Below are 21,475 nucleotides of genomic sequence, written 5' to 3'. Positions count from 1 at the left end.
TGAAGAATAGATTTAAGGGCCTAGATCTGATGTCTGATGAACTATGGAATGAGGTTCGTGACATTGTACAGGAGACAGGGATCAAGACCATCCCCATGGAAAAGAAATGCAAAAAAGCAAAATGGCTGTCTGGAGGAAGCCTTACAAATAGCTGTAAAAGAAGAGAGGCGAAAAACAAAGGAGAAAAAGAAAGATATAAGCATCTGAATGCAGAGTTCCAGAGAATAGCAAGAAGAGATAAGAAAGCCTTCTTCAGTGATCAATGCAAAGAAATAGGGGGAAAGAACAGAATGGGAAAGACTAGAGATCTCTTCAAGAAAATTAGGGATACCAAGGGAACATTTCATGCAAAGATGGGCTCGATAAAGGACAGAAATGGTATGGACCTAACAGAAGCAGAAGATATTAAGAAGAGGTGGAAAGAATATACAGAAGAACTGTACAAAAAAGATCTTCACGATGGTGTGATCACTCATCTAGAGCCAGACATCCTGGAATGTGAAGTCAAGTGGGCCTTAGAAAGCATCACTACGAACAAAGCTAGTGGAGGTGATGGAATTCCAGTTGAGCTGTTTCAAATCCTGAAAGATGATGCTGTGAAAGTGCTGTACTCAATATGCCAGCAAATTTGGAAAACTCAGCAGTGGCCACAGGACTGGAAAATGTCAGTTTTCATTCCAGTCCCAAAGAAAGGCAATGCCAAAGAATGCTTAAACTACCGCACAATTGCACTCATCTCACATGCTAGTAAAGTACTGCTCAAAATCCTCCAAGCCAGGCTTCAGCAATATGTGAACCGTGAATTTCCTGATGTTCAAGCTGGTTTTAGAAAAGGCAGAGGAACCAGAGATCAAATTGCCAAAATCCGCTGGATCATCAAAAAAGCAAGAGAGTTCCAGAAAAACATCTATTTCTGCTTTATTGACTATGCCAAAGCCTTTGACTGTGTGGATCACAATAAACTGTGGAAAGTTCTGAGAGAGATGGGAATACCAGACCACCTGACCTGCCTCTTGAGAAACCTATATGCAGGTCAGGAAGCAACAGTTAGAACTGGACATGGAACAACAGACTGGTTCCAAATAGGAAAAGGAGTACGTCAAGGCTGTATATTGTCACTCTGCTTATTTAACTTATATGCAGAGTACATCATGAGAAATGCTGGACTGGAAGAAACATAAGCTGGAATCAAGATTGCTGGGAGATATATCAACAACCTCAGATATGCAGATGACACCACCCTTATGGCAGAAAGTGAAGAGGAACTAAAAAGCCTCTTGATGAAAGTGAAAGAGGAGAGTGAAAAAGTGGGCTTAAAGCTCCACATTCAGAAAACAAAGATCATGGCATCCAGTCCCATCACTTCATGGGAAATAGATGGGGAAACAGTGGAAACTGTCAGACTAGTTTTTTGAGCTCCAAAATCACTGCAGATGGTGATTGCAGCCATGAAATTAAAAGATGCTTACTCCTTGGAAGAGAGGTTATGACCAACCTAGATAGAATATTAAAAAGCAGAGACATTACTTTGCCAACACATGTCCATCTAGTCAAGGGTATGGTTTTTCCTGTGGCCATGTATGGATGTGAGAGTTGGACTGTGAAGAAGGCTGAGCGCCAAAGAATTGATGCTTTTGAACTGTGATGTTGGAGAAGACTCTTGAGAGTCCCTTGGACTTCAAGCAGATCCAACCAGTCCATTCTGAAGGAGATCAACCCTGGGATTTCTTTGGAAGGAATGATGCTAAAGCTGAAACTCCAGTACTTTGGCCACCTCATGCAAAGAGTTGACTCATTGGAAAAGACTCTGATGCTGGGAGGTATTGGGGGCAGAAGGAGAAGGGGACGACAGAGGATGAGATGGCTGGATGGCATCACTGACTCGATGGACTTGAGTCTGAGTGAACTCTGGGAGTTGGTGATGGACAGGGAGGCCTGGTGTGCTGTGATTCATGCTGCGATTCATGCGATTCACAAAGAGTCAGACATGACTGAGCGACTGAAATGAACTGAAATAATATAGAATTGAAGATAACAATAGCAAAGATAAAACTAAGAGCTGGTTCAGAAAGATAAGCAAAATTAATAAGCCTTTCACTGGACTGATTAGAAAAAAATAAAAAAAGAGAGAGGACTCAAATCAATAAAATTAGAAATGAAAAAGAAGTTACAATGGGCACCACAAAAATACAAAAGATTGGGAAAGACTACTACAGGCAACTACATGCCAATAAAATGGACAACCTGGAAGAAATGGATGAATTCTTAGACAGGAGTCATCTCCTAAAAATAAACCAGGAAAAAATAGAAAATATGAAGTACACTTTAGATTAATGAAACTTAATAGAATATATAGAACATCCCATGTAACAATCGCAGAATATACATACTTCTCAAGTGCACATAAAAGACAAATCGTAAGTTAGGTCGTGAAATAAGCTTTAACAAATTTAAGAAGATTGAAATCATATCTGGAAGAGTGAAGAACAGGGAAGGCTGGTGTACTACAGTCCATGGGGTCTCAGAGTCAGACATGACTTAGCAACTGAACAAGAACAAAATCATATCGAGTATCTTTTCCAAACTCTTTGGAAATTGGAAGTTATTTATTATAAAATTTGAAATTAATAACAAAGGAAACTGAAAATTCACAAACATGATGAAATTAAACAGCACTCTCCAGGACAATCAATGGATCAAAGAAGAAATCAAAAGAGAAACAAAAATATGATACCAAGGAAAATGGAAGTACAACATAAAAAAGCCATGGAATGCAGCAAAACCATTTTAAAACAATTTTTAACACAGTTTATAACAATAAATTCCTATGTTAAAAAAGAGAGAACTCAAATTATCACCCCAACTTTACACCTCAAGGAACTAGGAAACTAAACTTAAAGCTAGCAGAGGAAGGAAATAACAAAGATCAGAGCAGAGATAAATAAAATAGAGATTAGAAAATATAAAATATCAATGAAGCAGAAGTTTTTTTTTTAATCAACAAAATTGACAAACTGTTAGCTAGACTGACAAAAAAACTAGACTTCTTCATTGAGAAGACTCAAATGCATAAAATCAGAAATGAGAGGAAACATTAAAACTGATACCACAGAAGGATCATAAGCAAGTACTACAAATAATTATATGCCAACAAATTATATGGACTTTAAGGAATGGATAAATTCCAGAAACATACAACCTACTAAGAACCAATCATGAAGCAAGAAAATATTAGCAAGCTTAATTTGATGGTTCACTTAAAGAATCATACACCCTGATAAAGTGGGAGGAACCAAAGAGCCTCTTGATGAAAATGAAAGAGGAGAGTGAAAAAACCGGCTTAAAATCGAACATTAAAAAAACTAAGATCATGCATCCAGTCCCATCATTTCATGACAAATAGATGGGGAAACAATGGAAACAGTGGCAAACTTTATTTTCTTGAGCTTTGAAATCACTGCAGATGGTGATTATAGCCATGAAATTAAAAGATGTTTGCTCCTTGGAAGAAAAGCTATAACAAACTTAGACAGCATATTAAAAAACAGAAACATTACTTTGCTGAAAATGTCCATCTAGTCAAAGCTACAGTTTTGCCAGTAGTCATGTATGGATGTGAGAGTTGGACCATAAGGAAAGCTGAGTGCCTAAGAATTGATGCTTTTGAACTGTGGTGTTGGAGAAGATCTTGAGAATCCCTTGGACTGCGAGATCAAACCTGTCAATCTTAAAGGAAATCAGTCCTGAATATTCATTGAAAGGACTGATGCTGAAGCTGAAGCTCCAATGCTTTGGCCACCTGATGTGAAGAACTGACTCATTGGAAAAGACCCTGGTGCTGAGAAAGATTGAAGGCAGGAGGGGAAGGGGATGCAGAAGATGAGATGGTTGGATGCCATCACTGACTTTATGGACATGAGTTTGAGCAAGCTCTGGGAGTTGGTGATGGACAGGTAAGCTTGGTGTGCTGCAGTCCATGCGGTCACAAACATTTGGATACAACTGAGTGACTGAACTGAACTGAACTGATAAAGTGGGAAGTGGGATTTATCCCTGGGATGCAAGAATAGTTCAACATACACAATCATTAATGTGATACATCACGTTAACATAAAGAAGGATAAAAATAGTATGACCAATTCAATACATACAGATAATGTAGCTCATATTGTATTCATATGTCAAAACATCATGTTATACACTTTAAATATATATAGTTGTATCTGTCAATTATAACTCAATAAGAATATTGATCTCTGCATTTTCTCATGACATTTTCACAGATGCCTATGTTACAGGTTTGTTGAAAGTGAATGCTCTGATTCTGAGCTGTTTTCAAATTTACATTTATTACGATATATTCCAATTTCATAGGGGCTTCCCTCATAGCTCAGTTGGTAAAGAATTCGCCTGCAATGCAGGGGACCCCAGTTTGATTCCTGGGTCGGGAAGATCCACTGAGAAGGGATAGGCTACCCACTCCAGTATTCTTGGGCTCCCCTTGTGGCTCAGCTGGTAAAGAATCTGCCTGCAATGTGGGAGACCTGGGTTCGACCCCTGGGTTGGGAAGATCCTCTGGAGAAGGGAAAGGCTACCCACTCTGGTATTCTGGCCTGGAGAATTCCATGGACTATACTATACAGTCCATGGGGTTGCAAGAGTCGGACACAACTGACCTTCACTAATTCCAATTTCATAGTTTTTAGCTGAGCAACAGTTACCATTATGCAGATGGGTGATAAGACTCTCCTCAGTTCTCCAATGTGTCTGTGGGAGACATACTTCAGTGGTGGCAATGATTGTCTATTTCAGAAGAAGTACAGGACTGTCACAGGACTTAAAGATATTGAAACAGCAGTTATTGGATTAATTGTATGGTTGTCAAAGTTATCTTTAGAGAAATGTTTTTGCAAAAATCAAAATTATGGCATACTTTTTCAATAGACCACCAATGACACATTGCTGTGTACCCATATATTTAGTTTAATAGGATTTATATCCATCACACATGGGCAACTATGATGTGATGACCATTCTCTGAGCATCCATAACCATTCAGCTAACAGAGCTTAGGAACAAATCAATACAATACTCATGCCCAAGGCTAAAAACACTTTTAGCCATATGATGTCTGCAAAGAAGTGGAATCCCATGTCATGGAACATCTTCTTTCTGTTCCCATAGATAGCTGTTAATTTCCAAATTACATGTTATGGCATTCCCTCTCTAAATTCTGTCCAGAACGCTTCCAGGTCTGATGGAGATGTTGCTTCTGTATCTTGTATGCAGAACTTAATGTTGACAAAATGGCATTTATCACAGTGGTTAATTCTCCATTTGTGTATCTATATCCCTGGGGCTATTACATAAGTCCTACAATATTGTAATTGTAATACAGTTCAATTCAGTTCAGTTGCTCAGTTGTGTCTGACTCTTTGCAACCCTATGGACCACAGCACGCCAGGCCTCCCTGTCCATCACCAACTCTCAGAGATTACCCAAACTCATGTCCATTGACTCGGTGATGCCATCCAACCATCTCATCCTCTGTGTCCCCTTCTCCTCCCACCTTCAATCTTTCCCAGCATGAGGGTCTTTTCAAATGAGACAACTCTTCACATCAGGTGGCCAAAGTATTCCAGTCTCAGCTTGAGCATTAGTCCTTCCAATGAACACCCAGGACTGATCTCCTTTAGGATGGACTGGTTGGATCTCCTTGTAGTCCAAGGGACTCTCAAAAGTCTTGTCCAACACCACAGTTCAAAAGCATCAATTCTTCGGCACTCAGCTTTCTTCACAGTCCAACTCTCACATCCATACAGGAAAAACCGTAGCCTTGACTAGATGGACCTTAGTCGGCAAAGTAATGTCTCTGCTTTTTAATATGCTATCTAGGTTGGTCATAACTTCCCTTCCAAGGAGTAAGCGTTTTTTAATTTCATGGCTGCAATCACCATCTGCAGTGATTTTGGAGCCCCAAAAAATAAAGGCAGCCACTCTTTCCACTGTTTCCCCATCTATTTCCCATGAAGTGATGGGACCGGATGCCATGATCTTCATTTTCTGAATGTTGAGCTTTAAGCCCACTTTTCCACTCTCCTCTTTCACTTTCATCAAAAGACCCTTTAGTTCTCTTCACTTTCTGCCATAAGGGTGGTGTCATCTGCATATCTGAGGTTATTGATATTTCTCCCAGCAATCTTGATTCCAGCTTGTGCTTCTTCTAGCCCAGCAGTTTCTCATGATGTACTCTGCATAAAAGTTAAATAAGCAGGGTGACAATATACAGCCTTGATGGACTTCTTTTCCTATTTGGAATCAGTCTGTTGGCCCATGTCCAGTTCTAACTGTTGCTTCCTGACCTGCATATAGGTTTCTCAAGAGGCAGGTCAGGTGGTCTGGTATTCCCATCTCTTTCAGAATTTTCCACAGTTTATTGTGATCCACACAGTCAAAAGCTTTGGCATAGTCAATGAAGCAGAAATAGATGTTTTTCTGGAACTCTCTTGCTTTTTCCATGATCCAGCAGATGTTGGCAATTTGGTCACTGGTTCCTCTGCCTTTTCTAAAACCAGCTTGAACATCTGGAAGTTCACATTTCATGTGGAGGATTTTGAGCATTACTTTGCTAGTGTGTGAGATGAATGCAATTGTGTGGTAGTTTGAGCATTCTTTGGCATTGCCTTTCTTTGGGATTGGAATGAAAACTGACCTTTTCCAGTCCTGTGGCCACTGCCGAGTTTTCCATATTTGCTGGCATATTGAGTGCAGCCCTCTCACAGCATCATCTTTCAGGATTTGAAACAGCTCAACTGGAATGCCATCACCTCCACTAGCTTTGTTTGTAGTGATACTTCCTAAGGCCCACTTGACTTTGCATTTCAGGATGTCTTGCTCTGGGTGAGTGATCACACCATTGTGACTATCTTGGTCATGAAGATCTTTTTCGTATAGTTCTTCTGTGTATTCTTGCCACTTCTTCTTAATATCTTCTGCTTCTGTTAGGTCCATACCATTTCTGTTCTTTATTGAGCCTATCTTTGCATGAAATGTTCCCTTGGTATCTCTAACTTTCTTGAAGCGATCTCTAATCTTTCCTATTCTGTTGTTTTCCTCTATTTCTTTGCATTGATCACTGAGGAAGGCTTTCTTATCTCTCCTTGCTATTTTTTGGAACTCTGCATTCAAATGGGTATATCTTTCCTTGTCTCCTTTGCTTTTCACTTCTCTTCTTTCACAGCTATTTGTAAGGCCTCCTCAGACAGCCATTTCACTTTTTTGCTTTTCTTTTTCTTGGAGGTGGTCTTGATCCCTGTCTCCTGTAGAAGGTCACAAACCTCCATCCATTGTTCATCAGGCACTCTGTCCATCAGATCTAGTCCCTTAAATCTATTTGTCACTTCCACTGTATAATCATAAGGGATTTGACTTAGGTCATACCTGAATGTCTAGTGGTTTTCTCTACTTTCTTCAATTTGGCAGTAAGTAGTTCATGATCTGTGCCACAGTCAGCTCCTGGTCTTGTTCTTGCTGGCTGTATAGAGCTTCTCTATCTTTGGCTGCAAAGAATATAATCAATCTGATTTTGGCGTTAGCCATCTGGTGATGTCCATGTGTAGATTCTTCTCTTGTGTTGTTCGAAGAGGGTGTTTGCTATGACTAGTGCATTCTCTTGGCAGAACTCTATTAGCCTTTGCCCTGCTTCATTCTGTACTTCAAGGCCAAATTTGCCTGTTACTCCAGGTGTTTCTTGACTTCCTACTTTTGCATTCTTGTCCCCTGTAATGAAAAGGACATCTTTTTTGGGTGTTAGTTCTAAAAGGTCTTGTAGGTCTTCATAGAACCGTTCAACTTCAGCATCTTTAGCATTACTGGCCAGGGCATAGACTTGGTTACTGTGATATTGAATGGTTTGCCTTGGAAAAAAAACAGAGATCATTCTGTTGTTTTTGAGATTGCATTCAAGTACTGCATTTCAGACTCTTTTGTTGACTATGATGGCTACTCCATTTCTTCTAAGGGATTCCTACCCACAGTAGCAGATATAATGGTCATGTGAGTTAAATTCACCCATTCCATTCCATTTTAGTTCACTGATTCCTAAAATGTCAATGTTCTCTCTTGCCATCTCCTGTTTGACCACTTCCAATTTGCCTTGATTCATGGACCTACTATTCCAGGTTCCTATGCAATATTGCTGTTTACAGCATTGGACCTCGCTTCTATCACCAGTCACATCCAGCAACTGGGTGTTGTTTTTGCTTTGGTTCTGTCTCTTCATTCTTTCTTGAGTTAGTTTTCCACTGATCTCCAGTAGCATATTGGGCACCTACCGACCTGGGGAATTCATATTTCAGTGTCCTATATTTTTGCCTTTTCATACTATTCATGGGGTTCTCAAGGCAAGAATACTGAAGTATTTGTAATACTGAAGTAATTGTAATAAGTATTCTTTTTTTGTTGTTGCAATTTTTTGAGTATTTAACTATATGGACACAATGATTATTCAAAGTTAAATAAAAAGACTTCTCAATTGTTATGATTGATGCTTCATAAAACTGCAGCCATGAAATTAAAAGATGCTTACTCCTTGGAAGGAAAGTTATGACCAACCTAGATAGCATATTAAAAAGCAGAGACATTACTTTGCCATCAAAGGTCCATTTAGTCAAGGCTATGGTTTTTCCTGTGGTCACGTATGGATGTGAGAGTTGGACTGAGAAGAAGGCTGAGCGCTGAAGAACTGATGCTTTTGAACTGTGGTGTTGGAGAAGACTCTTGAGAGTCCCTTGGACTGCAAGGAGATCCAACCAGTCCATTCTGAAGGAGATCAGCCCTGGGATTTCTTTGGAAGGAATGATGCTAAAGCTGAAACTCCAGTACTTTGGCCACTTCATGCAAAGAGTTGACTCATTGGAAAAGACTCTGATGCTGGGAGGGATTGGGGACAGGAGGAGAAGGGGACGACAGAGGATGAGATGGCTGGATGGCATCACTGACTCGATGAATGTGAGTCTGAGTGAACTCTGGGAGTTGGTGATGGACAGGGAGGCCTGGTGTGCTGCGATTCATGGGGTCACAAAGAGTCAGACACGACTGAGTGATTGAACTGAACTGAACTGAAAACTAAGTTGAAATATATATTTCTTTAATGAAAGAATAATTTATAAGCTGAAAGTACTTGAGAATAAAGAAAGCTATGATTGAGAGATACTCACCTGTCTGATAAATAGCCATATATGATGCCTCCCACCAGAAGTCCACTCATGACTAGGAATTTAGCCACTGAGATCAGTGACTGAGATTTACATACCAGGTCCCACTGAAAGAGAAGGACACCATCACTGCAGAGCTTCACAGCAGCTTAAAATCTCATTACCATATGTAAAATAGCTAGTGGGAAGCATCAACCCAGTGCTCTGTGACAACCTAGAGGGGTAGGATGTGGGGGTGGGAGGGAGATTCAAGAGGGAGTAGAATATGTATACTTAGGGTTTATTCATACTGTTGTATGGCAGAAACTAACACAACTTTGTAAAGCAATTATCCTCTGATAAAAAATAAACTTCAACAATTTCTCAGTGGAAATCTGGTCAAAACTTCTTAATATAACTTGCAAAGTTCAATATTTTGGGCCTTTATCACCCTCTTCAGCTTCTTTTTTTCTGCATTAGTTCAGGTCCCATTTAAACATAACTTCCTTAGGGAAGTGTACTCTAAATCTGTCGGTTTTAATAATCTCTAGTTTACATCAGACTAAGTAATTCTCAGTCTTGGCCACAGAGTGAATTCATTTGAGGAGATTTTACTGATTAGAACTTTACAGTAGATGTAATATGACTGCTCCAGAATATAGTCTGGGAATGGAGTTTTTCATCAGTCTAGTAAATATTTGTAATATACAATCAAACGATGAACATTACTGACCTGGTATAATATTTTAAACACATTACATAAATTACTTGTTTAGACTTTCGTCATCCCAAGAATAAAAGTACTATAACAGAAGGGTTCATTTCTATTTTGGAATTTGTTAGACAGTGGAGCCTGGTGGGCTGCTGTCTATGGGGTCGCACAGAATCGGACACGACTGAAGCAATGCAGCAGCAGCAGACTCATTAAATAGTAGGTGCTGGCATTTAATAGAGAGGTAATTGATATTTCCTGAAAGGATGAAGAATGAACACCTACCTAGTGACTAAAGGCTAGAAGCATGTTCATTATTCTGTTACCCCTAAACACCCAGATCATGTACTCACAAGAGGTAAACGGGGCCTCTTACCTCAGTTACGATGGTGGAGGAGAAGGTACTTCGGTCATACATCCAGCCGTCCACACAGGGCTCTGTGTCCAGGTCAGTCATGTTGGGGAAGGTCCCATTCAGGTAAAGGAACTGCCACTGGGGGCGGCTGAAGCGGCGACACTTCTCTGGCCTCAGGTTTGAGTCCAGTGGGATGGAGATTCTCAGGAGGGCATCTTGACTGAGGGTCCCAGTGATATCCGCAGAGTCAGTGTCATTGTCCAAGATGTGGACCCAGCAGCGATGATCAGGGGTGGCAGCAGTGAAGTTCTCCAGTAGGATGTGAGGGTACACTATGAGGCTAGAGATACAAAAGAAAACCATCTGAATGATCTGGAATCTCCCCAGGCCTCCAACTTGATCCAGAAGGTCTTGAAAGGCCATCAAGGATGAGCTGGTGATCCTCAAAAGGAGGCAAAATGACTATCCAGAAAAGTTCAAGGGAAAATATATTTCCAGCTGCAATGTCACACTAAGTGTGTGTTGATCCTGGCCACACTTTCTCCTCAACTGGCTCTTCCATCAGGATAGTGGAAGCTGTTTCTCCGTGTTTTTTTAAGGTCAGGTAAGTAATTAGCAATTTATTAGAGATAAATAATTTGCTGAGTAACTCTAGCAGTTGATGATCACATCTGTTACATGTTTACTTTGTAAAAATTCTTCCAGCAAGATCCAAAGTAGCATTGAACTTTGACTTGTAATTCTCTAGTAAATAAACTAAAATAACCTTCTCTATTGTATGCACAGTCCTTTTCAAAATATGAGACTCAAACGTTAAGTGCTTTATGACTTTTTGTGTGTGAAAAGAAGTGAAAGTAGATTTTTGCTCAGTTAGTACTAAATCTTTATTAAAAGAGTTAATGAAAATAATCCTGAGTTAAATTAAAACAAGTGAAATATGATGAAATCCTTCTCTTCCAGTAACTGCTTCAGTTCAAATCAGATCAATGAAAATCAACACAATGAAAATTGTTGTTGTTTAGTTGCTAAGTCATGTCCAACACTGAGACCCCACGAATTGCAGCACACCAGGCATCCCTTTCCTTCACCATCTCCCAGAGTTTGCTGAGATTCATGTCCATTGAGTTGGTGATGCTATCCAACCATCTTATCCTGTTGTCTTCTTCTTTTGCCTTCAACCTTTCCCAGCATCACAGTCTTTTCCAATGAGTCAGCTCGTCACATCAGGTGGCCAAAGGACTGGAGCTTTAGCATCGTCCTTGATGCATGGTACAAGGTGCTCAGGGCTGATGCACTGAGATGACTCAGAGGGATGGGATGGGGAGGGAGGTGGGAGGGGAGTTCAGGATGGGGAACACATGTGCACCCATGGCAGATTCATGTTAATGTATGGCAAAACAATACAATATTGTAAGGTAATTAGCCTCTAATAAATAAATTAATAAATTAATTAAAAAAAGAGTATTCAGGGTTGATTTCCTTTAGGATTGGCTGGTTTGATCTCCTTGTAGTCCAAGGGACTCTCAAGAGGCTTCTACAGCACCGCAATTCAAAAGCATAAATTCTTTGGCCTTCATTTATGATCCAGCTCTCACATCCATAAATAACTACTGGATAAACCATAGCTTTGACTGTATGGACCTTTGTTGGCAAAGTGATTTTTTTGAAATGGGAGGAGAGTGGGCAATGATGGAGGGTAGAGGGCTATGACCATGGCAAGTTCTTTTTTTTTTTTTTTCTATTTATCATGTCTTTATTTTTGCTATATATATATTTAATTGAATTTACTTTTTTCTATTATTATTATTATTTTACTTTACAATATTATATTGGTTTTGCCATACATCAACATGAATCTGCCATGGGTGTACACGTGTTTCCCATCCTGATATAAGAAATGAACCGCCAGTCCAGGTTCGATGCAGGATACAGGATGCTTGGGTCTGGTGCACTGCAATGGCAAGTTCTTATAGAGGTTTATTTATTTAGCTTGTTTACCCATACAGATAGCATTTGTGAGGATCTTCTCTGTGCTAGTTTAAGGAACTATAACTTCATGGCAGTTATAATCCAGTAAGTACAGGAGAAATAAATAATTCTATTCTTATGTCATAAGATACATATATGGCAGATGCACAAAATGCTATGGAAGAATTGAAGAGAATAAAGTGGAATAAAATATCACCTTGAATAGCATTAAATATATATATTTTTCTTTTTTTAATTTTTTTTTTTTGCTTTACAATATTGTATTGGTTTTGCCATACATCAACATGAATCTGCCACGGGTGTACATGTGTTCCCAATCCTGAACCCCCCTCCCATCTCCCTCCTCATACCATTTCTCTGAGTCATCCCAGTGCACCATCCCTAAGCATCCTATATCCTGCATCGAACCTAGACTGGCGATTCGTTTCTTATATGATATTATACATGTTTCAATGCCATTCTCCCAAATCATCCCATCCTCTCTCTCTCGACAGCAAAAGAGACACAGATGTATAGAACAGTCTTTTGGACTGTATTTTAAATGCTTTTTAAAAATCTAAATATAACTATTAAAACAAGCAAAATACATAGAAGTAAATATGAAAAGATTGTAAATAAAATTTCTTGCTTCTTTAAAGGAAAGATGCTTGCTCCTTGGAAGGAAAGCTATGACAAACTTAGACAGTCTGTTAAAAAGTAGAGACATCACTTTCACAATTTTACTGCTGTGCAGTAAAGTACACAAAAGCACAACCACTTGTAAAGGATGTACATATTTGACAATGTATGCCAGACACATGAACAAACTATGTGGTTGTACATGCGAATGCACACTCACATCTTTGCAAGTTCTCAACTTGAAGGTTTGTATGTAGGGGATTCACTGTATACAGAACATTTCATCCCAAAGCAGCAGAATACACATTCTTTTCAATTATACGTGGAATATTTTTCAGCATATCACATGCTAAGCCGCAAGAAAAATCTTGATAAATTTAAGAAATTTGAAGTCATATCAAACACAATTCTATGTGAATTAAAAAATCAACTAAAAGAGGAAACTGTACAATATACAAACATATGGGGGTAGCCATGTGGATACTAAACAGCCAAGGGGTCACTGAAGAAATCAAAGAGGAAATAAAAAACACCTGGAGACAAATGAAAATAGAAACATAATGATAAAGAATCTATGGGGTCCAGATTTGATGCATGAGACAGGGTGCTCAGGGCTGGTGCACTGGGATGACCCTGAGGGATGGGATGGGGAAGGAGGTGGGGGGGGTTCAGGATGGGGAACACATGTACACCCATGGCTGATTCAGGTCAAGGTATGGCAAAACCCACTACAATATTGTAAAGTAATTAGCCTCCAATTAAAATAAATAAATTTGTGTATATGTACCACAGCTTTCTTATCCATTCATCTACTGGTGGACATCTAGGTTGCTTCCATGTCCTGGCTACTATAAACAGTGCTGCGATGAACATTGGGGTACATGTGTCTCTTTAAATTCTGGTTTCCTTGGTATGTATGCCCAGCAATGGTTATTTCCAGTTTTTTAAGGAATCTCCACACTGTTCTCCATAGTGGCTGTACTAGTTTGCATTCCTACCAACAGCGTAAGAGGGTTCCCTTTTCTCCACACCCTCTCCAGCATTTATTGCTTGTAGACTTTTGGATCACAGCCATTCTGACTGGCGTGAAATGGTACCTCATTGTGGTTTGGATTTGCATTTCTCTGATAATGAGTGATGTTGAGCATCTTTTCATGTGTTTGTTAGCCATCCATATGTCTTCTTTGGAGAAGTGTCTATTTAGTTCTTTGGTCCATTTTTTGATTGGGTCGTTTATTTTTCTGGAATTGAGCTGCAGGAGTTGCTTGTATATTTTTGAGATTAGTTGTTTGTCCGTTGCTTCATTTACTATTATTTTCTCCCATTCTGAAGGCTGTCTTTTCACCTTGCTTATAGTTTCCTTTATCATTCAGCCATTAAAAAGAATACATTTGAATCAATTCTAATGATGTAGATGAAACTGGAACCTACTATACAGAGTGAAGTAAGCCAGAAAGAAAAACACCAATACAGTATACTAACACATATATGTGGAATTTAGAAAGATGGTAATGATAACCCTGTATGCGAGACAGCAAAAGAGACACAGATGTATAGAATAGTTTTTTGGACTCTGTGGGAGAGGGAGAGGGTGGGATGATTTGGGAGAATGGCATTGAAACATGTATAATATCATATATGAAACAAATCTCCAGTCCAGGTTCGATGCATGATACTGGATGCTTGGGGCTGGTGCACTGAGACGACCCAGAGGGATGTTACGGGGAAGGAGGAGGGAGGGGGGTTCAGGATGGGGAACACGTGTATACCTATGGCAGATTCATGTTGATGTGTGGCAAAAACCAATACAATATTGTAAAGTAATTAACCTCCAATTAAAATAAATAAATTTACATTAAAAAATAAAATAAATAAATTAAAAAATATATATGGGATGCAACAAAGGCAGTTCTAAGAGGAAGTTTGTAGCAATACAAGTCTACTTAAAGAAACAAGAAAAATCTCAAATAAATAATCTAACCTTACACCTAAAGAAACTGGGGAATAAGAACGAATAAAACACAAAGTTAAGTAGAAGGAAAGAAAGAAGAAAAATCAGAGCAGCAAAAATGAAGCAGAGACTAAATCCCCAAACAATGGAATAGATCAATAAAACTAAGAACTGCTTTTGAAAATGGAAGAAAATGGACAAACCTTTAACTGGATTCATCAAGAAAAAAAGTTCAAATAAAATCAGAAATGAAGAAGAGAAATTATAAATGACGCCACAGAAACAAAGGATCATAGGAGATTATTGTAACCAATTATGTGCCAATGAATGCACAACATTTAGAAATGGATAAATTCCTCCTCCTGCTGCTGCTGCTGCTGCTAAGTCACTTCAGTCATGTCTGACTCTGTGTGACCCCATAGATGGCAGCCCACCAGGCTCCCCCGTCCCTGGGATTCTCCAGACAAGAACACTGGAGTGGGTTGCCATTTCCTTCTCCAATCCAGCCCCGGTGGATCCAGAGAATTCGAAGGTGGGGACGGCGTCGGCATCCTTGGAAAAATACACATTTAATTACAGATATATAGAGAGATTAGAAATGGATAGTGTAGTAGGAGAATTAGTGGAGAAAAGGAGGCTGAATCCAGATGGGAATTCAGCCAGAGAAATGGGAGCAAGAAAGAAGCGACATGGCGGAATCAGTCTTTCCGGAAACTGATCCGATTTCTTTATTTTGGGGTTTGCTTATATACCTTTTGTTACATATAGGGATGAATACAGAGTCACACGGGGGTCAGCAGTCCTGACCTTTATCAAAATCAGGTGCTTCACATAAATGTATAAAAAAAAAGGTCTTAGGGATATTACATCATCTTCTGGCCATGAGATCTGCTGACATTTTATGATCCTTTCTTTCTGATAACAAAAAAACTTATTTTTTCCAAGGGTGTTTTTTCTTAAACCAGGCACCACCCTCCAAATAAAGTTGCATTCCTATAGGGTGAGCGTGTAGTGAGTTACAATCAAGAAAGGAATTTATTTAACCCAAAGTTAACATGATTAATCTTAAAGGTTAATACTTATTTCTCCTATATGCTAGTTATATTCATTATAAGGGCAGGGAACATGGAGATTTAGCAGCAAACATCAGCCCAACAAATGAAAATCCTTTCACCAATGTTCCCCTTAAGATCTATTTAGTCTTAAGATAGTGATAAAGTTACATTTTTACATAGCAAGGACACAGTGATTTATAACAAAGTACAGTGATCTATTACAAAAGAGAAAATTCATTAACTCAAAAAGTCTAGTATTGCTAACATCAAAAAATACTATATTTCCTTTTCTATATTCCAAATACATTGATTAATATATTCCCAGGTGCCTAAGGATATGGAGGCCTGGCGGCAATCACTGACTCAACAATGAGAAAAGCCCTATGCTAATTCAGACTCTCAAAATACTCCAAAACTCTCTGTGCTGTTTATGGTTAAGAGGTAGTAAACAATCATGTGGCAGGAGTATGGATAATCCTGTCACACAAGCTAGTCTGTCAGCAGAGAGGCTTGACCTGAGACACCCTTGTCCCACCCAGAGCAGGGAATTAGCAGCAATTATTGACACAACAAATGAAAAACCCTTCACCCATATAATTCCTCACCAACCCACTATACTAATAATTTCTAACTCCCCAAAAGAATTTGCCTTTAGTAAGTCTAAAGGCCTCTCAGGTTGGGAGGCTGTAAACAATCACATGCGGCCTGACGAACCTATACAGGTGGGCTAGATAAACTTCAGAGGAGTCCGTAAGCTGAAACACTCTTGTCACACCCAAGAATTTTTATTGCCTTGGAGCTGCACGTTTACTCCTTCTCTGAGAAAAATGGTTGTGGGGAGAGCATAAAACAGACTCTGGTTTGGGGGTAGATGTTCCGGAACAGGGGGTTTCCTGAGGCTTGATCACGCCTTTGCGTATGCCAAGCCTCCTTCCTCATGACCTTTGCCATGGGCGGAGTTCCTCACGCTGGCCCCCGGCAAAAGTGAAAAGTGAAAGGAAGTCGCTCAGTCGTGTCCGACTCTTTGCGACTCCATGGACCACAGCCTACGAGGCTCCTCTGTCCATGGGCTTTTCCAGGCAAGAGTACTAGAGTGGGGTGCCATAGAAAGGTACTATTTTCCAAGATTGCACCAAGAAGAAATGTCCACAAAATAAATGTCCAGGATCAGACAACTTCACAGGGTAATTCTATCAAACATATGAAGAAGACAATAGCTATCCTTTCAAAATTTCCAAAAAAATTGAAGTAGAAGAAAAACTCCCAAACTTATTCATTAAAACTAGCATCACCCTGATACTGAAACCAGACAAAGATACTCAGTTCAGTTCACTCACTCAGTTGTGTCTGACTGTTAGTGACCCCATGGACTACAGCATGCCAAGCTTCCCTGTCCATCATCAACTCCCTAAGGTTGCTCAAACTCATGTCCATGGAGTCAGTGATGCCATCCAGCCATCTTACCCCCTGTCATCCTTTTCTCCTACTGCCTTCAATCTTTCCCAGCGTCAGGTGGCCAAAGTATTGGAGCTTCAGCTTCAGTCCTTCCAATGAATATTCAGGACTGATTTTCTTTAGGATTGATGGGTTTGATCTCCTTGCAGTCCAAGGGACTCTCAAGAGTTTTCTCCAACACCACAGTTCAAAAGCATCAATTCTTTGGCACTCAGCTTTCTTTATGGTCCAACTCTCACATCCATATAGACTACTGGCAAAACTATAACTTTGACTATATGGACTTTTGGTGGGAAAGTAAAGTTTCTGATTTTTAATATGCTGTCTAGATTTGTCAAAGATACTCACACACACACACAAATACAAATTGATATCACTGGTGAACATAGATGTGAAAATCATCAACAAAATATTAGAAAAGTAAATTTAAAAGTACTTCAAAATAAATATACACCATGTCAAGTGGGATTTAGCTCAAGGATGCAAAGATGGTTCAATAGTCACAGATGAATCCATGTGATATGCAACATTAACAAATTGAAGAATAAAAAAACATCAAATCGTATGATCAAGTCCATAGATGCAGAAAAAGCTTTTGGCAAAATTCAACATCCATTTATGATAAAAACAGTTGACTAAGTGGGTAGAAAAGGAACATAATTAAAGGTTATATATGATAAACATACAGCCATCATCATACTTAGTGAAATACTGAAAACATTTTAAGACTGGGATCAAGAAAGGATACTCACTTTTGCCACTTTTATTAAACATAGTATTGGAATTCCTGGCCATAGCAAACAGACAGAAAACAATTCAAAGGATCCTTACTGAAAAGGACAGAGTAAAACTGTCACTATTTGCAGATGCTATAAAACTATATATAAAATCCTGAAGTGATGATTTATAAAACTGAACAACTGATAAATTAATTTTGTAAAGTTGTAGGATGCAAAATTAATATACAGAAATCTGTTGCATTTCTATAAATTAAAAATCTGTTAAAAAGAAAAATTAAGAAAACAATCACCTTAAACATTGCATCAAAAGAAAATTTAGCTAGGTGAAAGAGTTGTATTTGGAAAACATAAGACATCACATCTTGCTAATCTCTGGCATCCCAGGTGGCTCAGTGGTAAAGAATCTGCTTGTCAAGCAGGAGACAGGGGTTCGATCCCTGGGTTGGGAAGATCCCCTGGAAAAAGAAATGGCAACCCGTTCCAGTATTCTTGCCTGGGAAATCTCATGGATAGAGAAACCTGGTGGACCAGTCTATGGGTTTGCAAAGAGTTGGACATGTCTGAAAAACTAGACAACAATAAAGACATCAGTGAAAGAAATTGAGGAAGATACAAACAAATGAAAAGACACTCATCTACAATACAAGCCACAGGATTCTATATTTGTCTCTATATTTAACTTTGTCAGGGATTTTAGACTTTTACATGGTTTTCTGTTGCTGCTTATTGTCCCTTTGCTTTAACTTGTAGGACTCCTTTAAGCATTTCATATAAGCCTGATACAGTGATGAAAAACTTCTTCATTTTTTGTTTGGGAAAGTCTTTCTTCCTTTTTTTTTAAAGGATAGTTTTGCTGGATATAGTATTCTTAATTCGCAGTGTTTTTTTCATTGATTTTTATCATTCCACTTCCTTCTAGACTGCAAGATCTTGGTTGAAAACCTGCTGATAATCTAATAGGCACTGTCTTGTGCATAACAAGTTGTTTCTTTCTTGTTGCTTTCAAGATTCTCTCTTTGTTTGTGGCTTTTGATGATATGTTTATAATGTACCTCAGGATAGGTCTCTTTAGACCTATCTCAATTGGAGTTCCAACTTGATTTTCTACTAGTCTCCTTGGACTTGGGAATTTTTGGCTATTATTTCTTCAGATTGCTTCTCTGCTCCTTTCTGTCCTATTTTGTGACTCCCATAATATTCCTGTTGTTCCACTTGAATGTGTTCCATAAGTCCTTTCAGCTCTCTTCATTTTTCTTTATTTGTTCTTCTGTTTGATCCTCTGCTTTTGTAATTTCAAAAGTTCGGTCTTCGAGTTGGTTGATTCTGTCTTCTGCCTGGTCAAGTCTGGTGTTTAGTCCTTCCCATAAAATTTTCAATTTAGTTTTTTGATTTTTCAGTTCCAGAATTTGTCTGGTTTTCACTCATAGTTTACACCTCTGTTGATAGTGTCGTTTTGTTCGCACATTTCTCCCCCCAACCCCAGTTTTGTTTCATTGTCTGTGCTCTCTTTAAGTCAATGAGCATTCTTATCATGGTAATTTTACATTTTTTGGCAATTCATGTATTTATATTTCTTTTAGGTCCAGTTTCTGGAGACTTAGTGGTTCATATAAATGTGTCATGATTGCCTGTTTCATTGAATATTTTGTTATTTTTCTTATTGAGATTTAAAAAAATTTTCTTAATTTTATTTTTATTTTACTTTACAATACCATATTGGTTTTGCCATACATTGACATGAATCCACCACGGGTGTACATGAGTTCCCAATCCTGAACCCCCCTCCCGCCTACCACCCCATATCACCTCTCTGAATCATCCCCGTGCACCAGCCCCAAGCATCCTGTATCCTGTATTGAACATAGACTGGTGATTCGTTTCTTACATGATAGTATACATATTTCAATGCCATTTAACATCTGAAGAATCAGCTAGCTCTTTCAAACTCTGTAATCTGGTCTCATACAGGGAGGACTTTAACAAAGCCTGGCTAGAGATTCTGAAGACCTCTCAAGCCTTTTCTAGATATGTGTCCTCTCTGACTTCTGTGTCTAATCTGCAGTTTGAAGAAGCTGGCTGATTTTTACTCAGGACTTCTCCCCACTGTAGTATTGAGGCCAGCAGGTGCTGTGGTAAATCACTGTCCTGGGTCTCCTTCTAGTGTCTGTTTATGGTATTGCATATCCTGGTGCAAGGTTTATGTCTGCATTTTCAGAGACACCCTCTTCAACCTGGCATCCATTCCTGTTTATATAGATGATAATCTCTCCAGATACCTGGTGTAAATCAGTTGAACTTACAGTATTTTAATTTCTTCTCCAGAAAGAAGATAGAATTCGGTGATTTCTAGTCAAATGCCCGTCAGTGTGAGGTGTATAGAGGATCTGTGATCAGAGAGGGTGGATAATGTTAGGAATTCCCTACTGGTTGATGGTGTTGGCTTCATGCTCATCTGGGGTGCATGAATATCTTTACTGGATTCTGGATTTCTCAGAGAAGTATTTTGTAATTTTGTTGTTAAATCTGTGGGGAAGGAAGATCTAGGGCTTCTTTTTCTGCCATCTTGCAGAAAATGTAATGTAATTTTGTGGGTTGGAACTTTTGGGCCATCAAGTAGTAGTGATTGATATTGCTGAATGTGTTGTGGCACTAGATATATTATATATGTGTAGTACTCTGGTTGTTGTAATGGATGTCAATAGGTGTAACACGGAAGGATGTACATCCCCTTAACCAAGGACCCAAAGAATAGATGTATGCATTAAGTCATACTCTTGTTGTGGCCCATCTATCCTGCCCAGAGGGATGATATGTTTCTTTTATTATTACCACAGGTTCTCTAAAGTGAAATAATAAACACTATATCTAGGAAGTAAAACATATTGATAGATGACAAATGGCAGCTCTGTAGTTGAGATATCCTCATATAAGAGTTTTTAGCTCCTACAGAGCATGCTGTGCAGACAATGGCTAATGGTGACTTAGCCTCTTAACCTCTGTCATGTGATCAACAGCAGCTCATGGACTCTGAACGAAGGGAACAAGGCTCAACTAATGTCTCTGAGCCTTCTGGAAAGAAAGATTATGTGTCCATGGGATGGTGAAAAATCAACCAACCAACCAACAAACCAACCCCAGCTTTACTAAACTGCATGAGTGGTGACACAGACCAGCTCTCTAGTTTTCACATATTTCTTTTTCTTTTTTTCTTTTTCAGCTTCTCCAATGATTTTATTTATTTTTTTATTTTTAAAATTTTATTATATTTTGTAATGCTGTCCTCCCAATTCTATATCCAATTTGTGTTTTTTTGTTTGTTTGTTTGTTTGTTTTAATTAATTTATTTATTTTTAATTTTTACTTTACAATTCTGTATTGGTTTTGTCATAGATTGACATGAATCCAC

The 21,475-nt window shown here is 38.9% G+C and overlaps 1 protein-coding gene across 1 annotated transcript in view; it reads right to left on the bottom strand.

Moving 5' to 3' along the window:
- LOC120874606 (solute carrier family 22 member 9-like) overlaps window positions 1-10,809 on the bottom strand; it is a 39,848-nt gene extending 29,039 nt beyond the window's left edge. The window contains exons 1-2 of the mRNA XM_040256088.1: window positions 10,283-10,809; window positions 9,219-9,322 (exon numbers count right to left, since the gene is read on the bottom strand). Coding sequence (XP_040112022.1) covers window positions 9,219-9,322; window positions 10,283-10,684 — 506 coding nt within the window. The 5' untranslated portion in view covers window positions 10,685-10,809. The remainder of the gene's footprint in view (window positions 1-9,218; window positions 9,323-10,282) is intronic.
- Window positions 10,810-21,475: the final 10,666 nt, after the last annotated feature.

This window comes from Oryx dammah, unplaced genomic scaffold (assembly GCF_014754425.2).
Source record: "Oryx dammah isolate SB20612 unplaced genomic scaffold, SCBI_Odam_1.1 HiC_scaffold_15, whole genome shotgun sequence".
Classification (NCBI taxonomy): domain Eukaryota; kingdom Metazoa; phylum Chordata; class Mammalia; order Artiodactyla; family Bovidae; genus Oryx; species Oryx dammah.
This window is presented reverse-complemented; position numbering and strand designations above follow the sequence as displayed.